At 40.2% G+C, this 15,293-nt stretch overlaps 1 protein-coding gene across 1 annotated transcript in view; it reads left to right on the top strand.

Annotated features, from left to right (window-relative positions):
• The window catches only part of LOC137299268 (sialate:O-sulfotransferase 1-like), a 55,100-nt gene extending 44,121 nt beyond the window's left edge, over positions 1-10,979 (top strand). The window contains exons 5-8 of the mRNA XM_067967932.1: positions 2,677-2,851; positions 7,259-7,423; positions 8,569-8,769; positions 10,627-10,979. Of these exons, the coding sequence (XP_067824033.1) occupies positions 2,677-2,851; positions 7,259-7,423; positions 8,569-8,769; positions 10,627-10,979 (894 nt within the window). The remainder of the gene's footprint in view (positions 1-2,676; positions 2,852-7,258; positions 7,424-8,568; positions 8,770-10,626) is intronic.
• The last annotated feature ends 4,314 nt before the right edge of the window (positions 10,980-15,293 follow it).

Here is a 15,293-nt window from a genome sequence, read left to right as displayed (position 1 = left end):
ATGATTAATATTTATCAAAAACCTCGACAGTTAGTGTCTCCACATGATGAGACACAGAAACAAGTGGGGATAAAATAGACTTTCATTTTAAAAAAAAGATACGTTTTACATTCAATTTTCATTTTAGAAACTGCCAGAGAATGTTGTCTAAATGGGAGGTGGGTGACTATCCTATCCAAGCTGCAAGACCTACACAAGTAAATCATAGGGCTTTTACATTGGGGTTGGTAGGATTTTGCTGCATTTTGAGAGTATCTGCAGCACCTCTGAGCTTTGGCATAAAGAGAGGAATCAAAATCCCATTAGCAGTGCTGTAGGTGCCAGAATACTGGTCATGTTTATGTTCTCACTCCCTTCATAGCAATGAGCCATCAGTATCGGGGATTGATATAAAATGTAAGTAGAGGTGCTGAGGAAATTAAATCTAGTCTTACCTGCTATGAACCAGTTGTGGATCTCAGACGGCCAATTCTATTCCTTTCTTACTTTTTGAAGGACACCTTGAATAAGGAGTTAAATGATTTTTGTTTTGCCCATTTGAAATGCGTTGCAAAACCTATACATTTTCAAAAATAATTTGTAGTTAAAAAAAATCAAGGGGTAACCAAGGTAATTTATTCCATTTCTAGGTTCCTTTCATTGCAATTAGTCTGGGATGAAACATTGATATCTTGCTGGAAATTCCACCCTATTACTGTGAGAATCTGTGGTCCCGCCTCAGCAATTTCTTATCTGTTGGCACTAGGGTCAAAGTAAATGTTTGATTGCAATTGTGGCCTGAGGTCAGCTGAATTTCTTAGGATGAATGCTTTCAACCTTGGGGTTTTTTTTGCTTGCAAATACTGCTGCTGACAATTCTGCAGAAAGCACATGAAGGCATTAAATAGTGAACATTATGGGGTTGCTTCATGATTTAGACGGTAAAGACAGTGAGTAACAGAGGCGTACAGACCATAAAGTCTGCGCCGTGGCAACGGATCTCTTATCAAGTGTCAGCTGTGGCTCAGTCGGTAGCACTCTCACCTCTGAGTCAGAAGGTTATGGGTTCACAGTCCCACTCCAAAGACTTGAGCACAAAACCTAGGCTGACACTTCATTGCAGTACTGAGGGAATGTCACAGGTGTGCCGTCTTTTGGATGAGACTTTAAACCGAGGCCCTATCTGCTCTTTCAGGTGGACGTAAAAGATCCTATGGCACTATTTTGAACAAGAGCAGGGTAGTTATCCCCGGAGTCCTGACCAATATTTATACCTCAACCAACATCACTAAAGAAGAACAGATAATCTGGTCATTATCGCATTGTTGTTTGTGGGACAATGTTGTGTGCAAATAGGCTGCTGCATTTCCTACATTACAGCAGCGACTACGTTTCAAAAGTACTTCATTAGCTGTACTTTACAGCCAATGAAGTACTTTTGAAACTATATAAATGCAAGTCTTTCTTCTTCTATCTCAGATGGGTTGGCAGTAGGATGGGGAGCTACAGTTGGTCTCTGTGCTACTGAGATAAGGAAAGAAAAGTCACTCAAGGTTCCTCCTCCTGATTGCAATCCAGATACTGCTGGAAGGTGTGAATACCATCCTACTTGGAGACAAATACATTCTTACTGGCCTCTCATGCCCATTGTGCCATATTTCCACTTCAATATCTCTGTGCACATTCAAGGTTGTGTTGTTCATCCATGTTCCTTAAACATTAAACCTGCCAAAAAATGTTTGTGGCCAACCCTAGTGAATTCAGTCCATGTACATTTTAATAGTTGAAGTGCTGCTAGGGTTAGTAAGAGGTTCTTAAGCATTAAAAATGCTACATATTTAGTATGACCACTGGACATGTTTGCTGTTAGGCAGAGGACTGGCAAATGCTGGAACCAGGTAGTAAACCAGCTTTCTGACATTCTTCATTGAATGAGTGAAGTTCTTAGTGGTCTGGCATAGGCTCAGCCATAGATTTCCCCAGGGCTGGTAAAAGGAAGATGACAGTATTTTATACAATGAGATAAGAATGGTATAACAATGGACAACTTCAATTAAATTCAGTACTAACTGGGAAACCTCTAACAGAAGTGTGGCAACTGAATCAGGACTAGTAAATGTGGAATGAGGCTACTTCTTAACACAACATATTAGGGATCCTGCAGGGATCGGGGATCTCGCAGACAGAGGAATTTCATGCAAGAACATTAAGCAATTGTCCACCAATATCGGCAACAATCATTTTTAGGCTGTTTCATTGTATTAATATTCTCTTAAAGTACAAAAATATTATTGTGCTTAAAGGCAAATGTGTTGTGAAATATGGTTTTCATGAGATTAAATATTTCATCAAAGTTTGTAGCAAAAGAGTATAATATATCTTCGGAATTTAAATTCAGTCAGCATGTATATGTATATAGTTGGCATTAAATAAAACATGCATGCAATATACTGAGTGTAAGGAATCTTATCAACTTTGAAAGCTAGGGTCTAAAAAGTGCACAGTGTACCAATATTTTTTTAAACTAAGGAAATCTGTGCTGTGCAACTAAAGTGATCTGTTTATAGTGCACAGTCAGCAAAAGAAGGAAGAACACTCTTCCTCAGTTGACAATACAGACAGATCAACACAGTGAGTAGTAACTTAAGAAGAGATTCAGGGGCTCATGTCACAATTTTATATAATTTTCCATGACAGGAGTTTCCCCTCGTTGTCATCAGGAGGACAGAATGTTACTGTGGATTTGCCACAACTCACTTCACACTTCATGACATTGCGAACGACCAGCTTTGTGGAAAACTGTCAAGTGACACTACAGCAGAGTTCTTGGGCGATGAAAATTATTGTGTTATCTATCAGACTCCTGTTCAAGGTAAAACCGGAACATCACATTCTGTGGCTTAACAATAGCATGTTGAATTGACGCCTGAATGTAATTTATTTATGTTCCAGTAAGATTCATAAATTCAACTAATAGATTTGTACCCAGGCACTGATTCTTCTTTAAATGTTTTTTTTCATTATTTTTTTTTGTTTGTGCATGTGAATTCTTAAGCAATGTTAATGCTGGGGAATGGGGACACTTACCAATATGAGTACTAAGTGTTGTCATCAAGGGCTCTGAGGTCAGATATAGTACTGATTTTATGTACAGATTTAAGGACCACCAATAATGTTCCTCAGCCCCAAGCTCAGAAGAATTACATAGAATTACAAAGAACGTACAGCACAAGAACAGGCCATTTGGCCCAACAGGTCTATGCCAGTGTTTATGCTCCACACGAGCCTCCTGCCACCCTTCTTCACCTAACCCTATCAGCATATCCTTCTATTGCTTTCTTCTCATGTGTTTATCTAGCTTCCCCTTAAATGCATCTATACCAGTCACCTCAACTATTCCATGCAGTAGTGAGTTCCACATTCTAACCATTCTCTGGGTAAAGAAGTTTCTCCCAAATTCACTATTGGATTTATTAGTGCCTGTCTTATATTTATGAGCCCCAGTTTTGGTCTCCCCCACAAGTGGAAACACCTTCTCTATTTCTACCCTATCAAACCCTTTCATAATCTTAAAGACGTCTATCATGTCACCCCTCACTCTTCTCTTTTCACACCTCGCCCTCCTCTGCCATTTTGTTTTGTTTTAAGGTTGATAGCGTCCACTTACTGCACCAGTGGGATATATTACACACTTAACTGGACCAGCCACATAAATACCGTGGCTACAAGAGCAGGTCAGAGGCTGGGTATTCTGCAGTGAGTGACTCACCTCCTGACTCCCCAAAGCCTTTCCACCATCTACAAGGCACAAGTCAGGAGTGTGATGGAATATTATCCACTTGCCTGGATGAGTGCAGCTCCAACAACACTCAAGAAGCTCGACACCATCCAGGACAAAGCAGCTCTCTTGATTGGCACCCCATCCACCACCCTAAACATTCACTCCCTTCACCACCGGCGCACCGTGGCTGCAGTGTGTACCATCCACAGGATGCACTGCAGCAACTCGCTCAAGGCTTCTTCGACAGCACTTCCCAAACCTGTGACCTCTACCACCTAGAAGGACAAGGGCAGCAGGCACATGGGAACAACACCACCTGCACGTTCCCCTCCAAGTCACACACCATCCCGATTTGGAAATATATCGCCGTTCCTTCATCGTCGCTGGGTCAAAATCCTGGAGCTCCCTCCTAACAGCACTGTGGGAGAACCGTCACCACATGGACTGCAGCTGTTCAAGAAGGCGGCTCACCACCACCTTCTCAAGGGCAATTAGGAATGGGCAATAAATGCTGGCCTTGCCAGCGACGCCCACATCCCATGAACAAATAACATTTCCATTCCTCATAGCAGTCATCCTTTGACCTCTCTGAGTAAGATTAAACATTTAATGCCAAATTAGGGGCAATTTTGTGTTGTGGACTGATGCTCACTAGGTTTTAGATTGACTCTGCTCAAACTCATTTCATGTGGCACCCTCACAGGCGGAAGACAGAAGAGCTTTTCACCTAATAATTTATGCTGAATTTAAAATGGTCAGTTAAGTGAAAGGTCAATGTCTTACCCAAAATACAGCCCATCCCCTTTTTAATGCTTTATAAGTGGGTCTATCTATGAGTTAGCTATAGAAGTAAAATGAAATAGGAAGAAAATAATAATTTGAGTCCATACAGGATTGTATTAATTTGCTGCAGTTCAACACATACTTTAAGGAAAATTCAGACCACAAAAGAGCAGTAAACATACTGTAATTTTAAAACGTTCATCTCTGGATTTGGAAGCTGATTAATGTAGAGATCACTATGTCTCACTCTGGATTGTTTTAAAAAATAGAATAAATAGTTCTGGTGAGGAAGGGCCAAGGTTCAAATCCTTATCTGTGCTGAACTAGTGGATCCGTATAGTATCAGCCTCAGGGAGGGACCTACATTTAGCACCAGCAAGAAGGCTGAATAGCCTCCTCCTGAAATATTTCAATGTTTCTATCTCAGCCAGGGTATGGCAAGGGCACTTCAGTTGACCTCAGCTTTCCTGGACTAGGGAGTGGGCAATAAACAATAAGTATTCCTTCTCATGATTGCTGTTTGGTGATCCTTGTTGGAAAGTGCTTGTATGTGAGGGCAAGGTCAGACTGGGCTGTGATTTGACCCTATGCCATAACTCACTGCCTGGGATCACTTAATGGCCCCTGAATGGTGTACAGGTTTCCTGTTAGTGTCTTCAGGAGAGGATGAGTAAATTGAGAAATTGGGGGAAATTACGATGATACCTTCATCTTAGCATTTATTCCTGTTTTAGGTGCAATTTGTGATTGTTATTCACAATTATTATATTTGTTAATGTGCAATTCATGTTGTGTGCCACTTACTACCTTATTTTTATGTGTTGAATGCTGACCAACTGGCATGCACATGGCATACCTAGACAGAAAATCCACCTTAAGACACACTTAAGCACGGTCCACACACCAGCAATCTGTGTAGTTGGGTTTGAAGAGGACATTTCTCAGTCTGCATACAACATGATACTCCAGAAACTGCATGAAAGACAACACATTGCCGCCCTCGTCAGGACATGCACCAAATCCCCAACACACTAATCTGCAATGGTCCCAATGGGACTGATTTCAAATTACTTTGAATTTTGATTCTGAATTTAAATATGCTGTAGATGATCTATTCTGTGTTGTTCTTTCTTTTCTGAGCAGCACATATGTGCAGAGGGATAAAATGTCTCAAAAAGATATCTAGTGGGAATTAATTAGAACCTCCTTCTCCTTTACAAAATGTTCATTTTAATCCAATCTATTGCAGTTTAATCTTTGGATGAAAGTATTGCATATTCAATCATGCCCTGGCCAAGTGCACTGTTCTGATTGTCTGAGCACCGCAGTTTCAAATGTGATAAGAGGATACTTTGGCACAATTGTGGGTGCTCTTGCATGACAAGCCCCTACTGCGGCAGTGAGTGCATAGTCCCTGATGCTGTTGACAGATGGAAGCAATGATGGAAATTAAGCAGCCAAGAAACCAAAGGGGGAATAAGATTTTCCATCAAAATCTGAAGGCTGATAAAATAACAATAATGAACGGTTCTGTGTAGTGTAGCAGGAAATTGAGGAGCGACAGGCTGATTGAAGGACACGACCTGACAATCTCATCCTTCAATTGACCTGTCTATCCTCAATTCCCCAATTTGGTGCAGGAAACTTTTCATGATCGCTCGACTATCTTCAACAATATCATGTGCTGTTCATTATTATTACCTGTTGTGGTGATGCTTTCAAATCTTTCTCTTCATTAAACTCAGTAATCTCAGGTCTGATCAGGAGTAAAATGTTCATTTTTCAATTCACCTGCAGAAAGCAACATGAGTTCAAAATTAACAAAGTGTAAACATTTTACTTACTTTCCATTAATATTCATAAATCCATTTTTGGAGGGATAGGAATCTTCACACGAACATTAATCATGATGAATAGTCCATCAGCACTTTTTACTCACATTTATTTTTGCACTAAAATTAGCATAAACAGGAATGCTTATGGAAATGTGAACAATGGAGAAAACAAATGAGAATCAGGAGGGCACGTTCTCTTTAAAAATGAGCTGTTTAGTAAATCTCAGATAGGCATTGACTATTCTTTTTTATTCGATGGAGGATCTACAGACAAAGCAGTAGGAATGAGCAGTCACTTTATTTCTAACTCTGGATCCTAAATCCCAAAACGGCAGTTATCCGAGTTGAAAATCCAAATTTCAAACCAGGTTCAGAGAGAAACAAACCCCAAAACAAACTGCAGAAAGGTTCAGAAGAGAAACCCTCGCTAGACTGGAATAGAAATGAGTTGTCATGGGTCGATCAATGACAATTGAATACCACAGTGGAATAGCATCTAAGACCATCAGAGAGACCACTACAAACATTGAAACAATTCAATCTTTAACCAAAAGAAAAAAAAATCATTTAGTAATTTCCTTTCACCCCAGATCGACAGAATACGGAACTGCACAATTTGCTCTTATGGCGTTATATATTTTCAGAAATAAATAAATATGATAAAATACCCCACCACATACATGCAATACAATTTACTTGAAAGGTTATTTTCATCCAAATCATCTAAATTGGATCCAAATTCAATGAAAAGTTTTTTTTTCCTCAAAATATACCAAAAATGTCCAATCCAATTGACTTATAGTCCTGTCTGCAATGTAACTATATCAGGGGGGAAATACTGAACCATAAGAGATTTCATAGAGCTCCACTTCTTTTCTAGACACCAGATGTACAGATAGGAAGTTTCTGCCTACAAAAACGAAGGTAATGGTTGCTCTCTCCAGCTTTCCAGGTGCTGGAAATACATGGGCACGGCACTTGATAGAACATGGTACCGGATTCTACACAGGAAGCTATTATTTTGATGGGACCCTTTATAACAAGGGTATGTGTTATTCTTTGCCTTACTATTTATCTAACAACTACATGTAAGAACTACATGGGAAAGTTGTAGCTTTAAAGAGCCAACTGCCTTAGTGCTCATGGGGAAAATAACATTTTCGAAAATTACATTTACAGCTTTTAATTGTTCACCAGATTCTGTAGACCCAATCAATTATGTTTCTGAAGAATCTGTATCGTATGATTATGTATAGTTGTGCGGAGGCAGTGATAAATTTTATTTGATTAACGGTTTAGAGAAATGTGAAATAAAATCCAGATTTTCAATGGCATATTTCATGTGAACTTCAATTACAAATTAATATGAAATCTGACCTTCTATGTAAAACTAATAGAATAAGCAGTGCAAATTTATTCATTTATTTGTATGGTATGATGGTTCTGGTAAAAGGTTGATTTTACTCTGCTCAGAAAGCATTTTGCTTAAACTTACATCTAGATCAAAGTGCGCCTTCTGATAGACTACATTATTGTCCCCTAGATAACAAAAGCCTCAACATTACAGATGTAGCACTTCTATTTGGAGTTACATCTGACAATACAGATTTTAGTCAATCCCTGAGAATGTCAATTGTTTAAGACACATTCAGCATCTTATTTGTTTGAACATTTGCAGTAAAATATATTAACAGATAACTATATGATTTGAAATTGGACCTGACTCATGTACCAATAAAGCAATGTGAATTTAGCTAGCCATTCTGTGTGTCTATATGTTTCTAAACTAAGCAAGTACCTTGTCTTCTTACAAACTGGTATTTTTAGTTATCTTTGGTATAATTATTTAATCTCCTTATTTCTTGCAGCCTATTGATTTAAAAAAAAAATTATGAAATCTGGATGCACTCGGCATTGTATCACAAAATGAATAATGCCCAGTAGACATACGGTTAGGGTTGATCACATGCAGTAGTCAAAATAGATTCACTACAGCAACAATGTCATTCATAAGGGTATTGGCAACTGTTATGTCTAAGAAGCTGTTATGGCAGCATTAGGACTGAAACCAAAGAAATCAAAACCTCAGCTTTCCTTTGAATAAGCTGTGCATAATTTCACAGGATAGCATATGTAAAGGTGCTGTTGCACAGTCAATTGGCATTGGTAATTTCTGTTTCCTTCTGTCAGGTTTCAAAGGGGAAAAGGACTACTGGAAAAGTGGCCGGACTATCTGTATTAAAACTCATGAGAGTGGGAAAAGAGAAATAGAAATATTTGATGCGGCCATCTTGTTGATCAGAAACCCTTACAAGGCTTTGATGGCGGAGTTTAATAGAAAGCGTGCTGGTCATCTGGGGTATGCATCGGAACGCCACTGGAAGAGTAAAGGTAAAATGGCACATCGAACAATTGAATGGCTTTCAGCAAAACAACATGGAGGGCAATATCCAGCATGGTTAAATGTGATGTTTGTCATGTCAGTGATCGCCAATTCATGTTGATAGGTTTTTTGTATAGTGGCAGTGTTTATAGGTGCATTGATGTCCTGCGCCTGAAATGGTTAGATGCCAGTTTCTGCCTGTGACTTTCCACTTGGTGAGTTCCCAAGCACCATGTGAAGGTTAAGTACTTCCCAAAGTGAGTGAAGGAAACTCTGAGGGGAGTCACTCTGACCCACTCTTACGACAACAACTTGCATTTATACAGCGCCTTTAATGTCCCAAGATGCTTCACAGAGGAAGGGAGGAAAGGACACAGCGTCTTTGTGAGGGAGTTAAGAGAGTTGACCGTAGACTTGGTCAGAGAAATTAATTTTCAGGCCCACCCTCCATGCAGACTTTTAAAGGTACAGAGAGAAAAAGAGTATTAGATGGATATAAGGAGGGAGTTCAAGAGATGTAGCTGAAATGGCTGAAGGCTGTATCTCTGATTGTGGAGGGAAGGAATGGAAGGTGTACAGAAGGCCAGGGTTAAAGGACCAGTGGGTACATCAAGGGACATAAAGCTGTAGAAGTTTGCAGAAGTAGGGTGGGGAGGACATACAGAGATTAATAGATGAAGACAAGGATCTTAAATTTGATACACGGTGGGATGGAACAGGGAGCCAGAGTTCAGACAGGGCGCAGGTGACAGAGCTTCAGAGTTGAATTTTGTGGAGGTGGAGGTCAGAGATTGTTAAGTAGAACATTAGAAAATAGGGCCCCAAAACTCCTGGGCCTGGATGGACAGGCCAGAGTTTGGGGCAGGACCCAGTTCAGCTGGGTCTCCATTTCTTTTTTCTCATGTTGGGAAATTCAGTTTTTCTTGCATTCATACCCTCTGTGCAGGGATGAGATTATCCATCCCAAATCCCACCAGTTCTGCCTCCAGTGCCCCATGTGAAGTACAGCTGCATAATGCAAGGATATTTGCATGCCAGGATCCGATCCTGGTGGCAATGAAAAGCTGCAAATGCCAGTTTCCAAAAGGCAGTTGATTACAGAGCGATCTGTTACCATTGGAAAAGTGGCAACTTTAAAATCAGTACTTCCTGTTAAAATTTCTGGAGTTCTTCGAGTGGAATGACCCACAGAAAGGAAAGGTGCTGCTGGGAAATTCCTTGCTCCTGTAGGGTGGACACCCTGGGAACACTGGAACTGGCACAGGCTCCCAACCTTTTGTACAAGTGACTCTGACCCTGGGAATTGGAATGGAGCCAGGGGTGGGGGTTAATAGATGGCTGGAAGTCCTGCCCTTCTATGGAGCAGAGCCCAGGATTTAAGGCCCGTTGAGTCCAGAGGTGATGAAAACATTGATGCGGTTTCAATAGCAGTGGGGAGTTGAGGCAGGGAATAGGCAGACACTGCTGCAAAGACAGAAGTAAGCAGTTTTGCTGATTGATAAAATAATAGGTTGAACCTTAGGTCTTGCAGGAGTAAATGGCTGGCAGTTAGAGGCAGGAACCAAGGTGAATTTTTCCTTTCCTTAGCAATGGAGAGCTGAGGCCAACTGTAGCAACATTAAAACCACCCCAGCTGAGACGAACTAATTCAGCACTGGTTGTGGGATTGTACTTGGCACTTCCTGGTCTGTATGGTTCAGTTCACGGTAGGCATTGCATAAGCAGCTGACCCATTGGAGAAAAAAGTTGTAGATTTCACTGGCAGCTACTGATAGGTTTGCAGTCTGGGTTAAGTAAATCGATGAAGGGACTTTGCAGCTCCTTATTCTGATATGTGTAAATACTGAATACTTTTTATTCTGCAGAATGGCCAGAATTTGTGAACACTTATGCTTCCTGGTGGGCCTCCCATACTTTGGATTGGTTGAAATATTGCGATCGAGTGCTAGTAGTTCACTATGAAGACTTAAAGAGTAACCTCTTGCAGCAGCTGAAGCGCATGGTGGAGTTCCTGAATGTTGCCGTGTCAGATGACAGACTGTTATGCGTCGAAACGCAAAAGGATGGAAACTTCAAACGATCTGGTCTGAGGCAGAAAGATTTTGATCCATTTACACTTGAAATGAAAAGTGTAATTAATAGTTATATAGAGATGGTGGATGAAGCTCTCAAAATGAAAAACCTTACTGGACTACCTGAGGAGTATGTGCCCAGATGATGTAGCTAAAGAGGTAAACAATGTATCACCACTTCAAGTCTGTATTCCTAAGGTAGTGTGAGGGTGGCAACTACATTTACAGATCAGAAAGAAGGGTAAAGAGTGGGGCTTCGTAATAAGAATAGATCAATAACCTCATGCTGTGGAGGACAGGGATCTTGGGTCCAGGAAAAGTAAGTGTGTCTTATTTCATTGATTTGTGTGACACAAAATACTTTGACTTAAGTCTTGTCGTCACGCGTCTCTGGAATTTTTATAGCACAGGTGCAGGTAGATTTCCTTTAACTCTTTCCATTCCAGGATGTTTCCCCACACAATAAGACTGAAGTAGGAAAACATTAGCAGCCTGTTTACAGTGGCTTACAATTGACTTTTCTAAGGAATGTGGAAATGTTTTCCAACAACTCGTTCAGACTTCCCCACAAGGTCTGAGGTGATTTTGCTAACATTGACCCTTGCATTACAAAAGTGTTAAGTTAAATTATAGATGAGTAAGAAAGCTATAGACCTATATGTTACAAGGACTGTTACAGTGGACCTTTGCTTGAAAAGGTTTATCGGAATGTTTTACTGTGAAAACACAAACAGATCCCAATGAACTAAAAATTACTGTGGAAGCAGTGCTCAGAACCTACAAGCCTATAAATTGCTGATGTCATGAGAATGCATGTGTCTGATATCCTTCTGTCTACTATTTTAATGGAGGCATTAACTCATTTATTTTAAATCAGTTAACACATCTTAAAATAGTGGACAGTGGACTATCATACAGTTGTGTTAAACATTTGGACACTAATATCGAAGAGTAATTTCTAGGTTGTAATGTCTGAAAAATCCAAATTTACTTTAGCATTAAGTGCATTTTTCTTTCCACCCATTTCTCATTTATTTCCTAAACTGGATCAGCAGACACATCTCCTATGCGACCATTTGCCTTAAAATGAACATATAAATTACCTTTCAAAAATGTTCAGCATCTGGTACAAAAAGCAATTTCTGCATTTCTGTTTAATACATTTCCCTACTCAGTTTCAGTGAATAATTTAAACATGTGATCATCCTGAAGACAACAAACAAGTTCTGAAGATGACTCTACAGTACATTAATGGATTATTGCTATTATCAGGATTGGATCAAGTAGCAGATAAAACCCTCTCTGTCATTATTTGACTTAAACTGGCGACAATCCCAATGACTTGCTTGACATTCCAACAATTAATGGGATAAATACAACTACTTTAGTTGACTAGTTGGTGTAAATTATAGGCAGTAGTATTTTTCTTGTTTTTTTTCTTTGCAAATGCTGTTTGAATGCTGCCTTTATACGGCAGATACCAGACTGACACCAGTACCTGCTTTTACAAAGGCATTGAATGTGCTGCCAATTCCACTTGGCAACGTGGAGCTCTGCATATGTTCTGCTCACTGACAACAGAATCCAGTGAAATTTTTAAATTGGTAAAGCACTGACTTGATTTGTCCAACATCCTTCTCACTTGCCTTCCAAGTTCCATCCTCCATAAACTCCAACTCCCCGAGAATTCTGCTGCCTGTTCCACAGAAGATCCCATTCACCCATCACCCCTACACTTTTAGTTCTCTCTTGGCTTCCCATCCTTCAGTGCATTGACCTTAAAATTCTTGACCTCATATTCAAATCCCTCAATGTTCTTGCCGTTCTACTCCAGTCCTCTGCGTCCTTCCAATTCTTGTCAGCTGAGTGTTCCCCATTGGATCCACCCTACCATCAGTGGCAGAGCCTTCAGCCATCTCAACGCCACACTCTGGAGCTCTCTCTCCCTAAATCTCTCCACCTTGCTGCATCCCTCCCCACCTTCAAAAGTCCCCTTAAAACCTACCTCTATGGCCACCTCTTGTAATTGTCCTCCTTTGCCTGCTTGAGTTGTGGAGCTCTTAGGGATATTTTGCTAAGTTGAAGAAGATAGATATATGTAAGTTGTGTTTATTGTTATTGAATATCCTTTACGAACATTACAAAAATGAGATTGTTGTAAACTTTAAAAAGCTCAAATTACAGTTTGGGACCTGCTTTCAGGTCTGTATAGCTCAGATACTCACTTGGTAACTCAATGAGCCATCAGGGGAGCTTTCTCAAAATCCTTAACACTACGCAAGGGCAACAGTGCACTGTACTGCTGGACCATTTCGGTCGGTTACTTGTCATGTACTGGTTGAATAAGTGCAAACAATTTCTTGTGTGGTCTTGCCTGGACTCTCCTTCAGCTGTGTGGTACTATCAATAGTACTATACTCTTATCTTGTAGAAATTGGTCCAACATATTTTAATATACTTCTCTGCTTTTATGAATTCCAATTTGTGAGTGAGTCACTATAATATTGATGTTCATAGAATTTTATGATTATAAGAGTAAATAGTATGATTAATATTAACCCTTGCACCTGTTTATTCCAATTCACGGACACTCTCGAGGTAATAATTGTAAACCAAGCTCGTTTTAGTGCAGACCTATAGCCGTTCATTCTGAGGAACTTATATTCTCCTGTTTTATGAGGAAAGGACACATATTGGGGTAGATTTTCAACTTGCTGCCCAGGCAGAAAACTGGCATTGTGGCATTATAGAAACCATCTGAATTTCATTTCCATTGGATCGTTGAAAATCTACCCTATGATGTCCTGCCTAGTTCTGATTTTATTTATTTAAAATGAGCAAGTACAGCAGAGTACATGTGACACCCTCTCTGAAAAGTTAAATAGTTCTGGTTGTTAGCTGAAAAGCCAAATTGGTCGACATTGTAATCCCCAAAGAAAGCTCAGTTGTTCATTCCCTTCAACGGTCATTTCTTTGTCTTTTGTGGCTTAAAGCTATTTACCAAGGTTAAGATCTTATTAGTTCCCATCCAACTATTTATTTGAGATTTTGGTGAGTAATGTGAAACTTTAGGATATTATACACTAAAACAAACACATACATTTAGGTCACTATTAAATTCCATAAGAAATATTAAATTAGTTCCATGGAACACAAGGGTAAAGATTTTTGACTTTGCAATATAACCATTTTCTGACCCCAGTATTTGTATCGAAGTCACATTATTTTAATATTTTGTGTAGATAGCCCATCGGTGCACTGGTGATGGAGGGAGTAAATGATATGATCGACAACCTATCCACCACCTCAAACATCCACTCCCTCCACCATCGGCACACCATGGCTGCAGTGTGTACTACCTATAGGATGCACTGCAGCAACTCGCCAAGGCTTCTTCGACAGTACCTCCCAAACCCGCAATTTCCACCACTTGGAAGGACAAGGGCAGCAGGTGCTTGGGAACATCGTCACCTCCGGGTTCCCCTCCAAGTCACACACCATCCAGACTTGGATATATATCGGCTGTACCTTCATTGTCACTGGGTCAAAGTCCTGGAACTCGCTACCCAACAGCACTGTGGGAGTACCTTCACCACATGAACTGCAGCGGTTCAAGAAGAAGGCCCACCACCACCTTCTCAAGGGCAACGAGGGATGGGCAATAAAGGCCGACTTTGCCAGTGAAGCCCACATCCTGAGGATGAATGATAAAAAATAGATAAAATGTGTGCAAAAATCTATTTGGACATCAAAGTCTAAAAATGTGATGCCTTCACATTGCTAATGAGCATCATGAAGATCAGTTATTTTAATACAGATCAGCCATGGGAAAGTGGCCTGGCGCTCAAACTAGAAATGAGAGGGGTGAAATTTGATGTTGGCGGTAGTGCAGAACAGGCGATAGTGAATGGGCAGTCCATGGAAAAGAATGTAAGGAATCTTACAACACCAGATTATAGTCCAACTGTTTCATTTGAAAATCACAAGCTTTCGGAGGCTTTCTCCTTCGTCAGGTGAGACTCGCTCACCTGACGAAGGAGAAAGCCTCCGAAAGCTTGTGATTTTCAAATAAAACAGTTGGACTATAACCTGGTGTTGTAAGATTCCTTTCATTTCTTACAGGCATTGCACTTACTTGTTCTGCATTTGTCAACCCCAGTCCATCACCGGCATCTCCACATCATGGAAAAGAACATCGGGCGAGATGTAAAACGGACTGCCGATTCACCATTGCCTGTTTTGCGCCACTGTCAAGGTCGAATTTCACCCCCAAAGTGTCTGCATAATATGCAATTTTTGCGCAAGGTTTTTAATTGAATTTGTTTCCTCTTTTTCTTCTATTGAATAATTGCCGTCATGACACCAGAAATTTAATGAGTAGGACTTTTTAAAATGGCATTGTGGCTGTCATTGTAACACTTATTGAAATAGTATCAGGACATACAAATTAGTTGCCTTTA

This window comes from Heptranchias perlo, chromosome 28 (assembly GCF_035084215.1).
Source record: "Heptranchias perlo isolate sHepPer1 chromosome 28, sHepPer1.hap1, whole genome shotgun sequence".
In the NCBI taxonomy this organism is placed as follows: Eukaryota; Metazoa; Chordata; class Chondrichthyes; order Hexanchiformes; family Hexanchidae; genus Heptranchias; species Heptranchias perlo.
The sequence above is the reverse complement of the archived record's forward strand: the minus strand, read 5'-3'. Positions and strand labels throughout refer to the sequence as shown.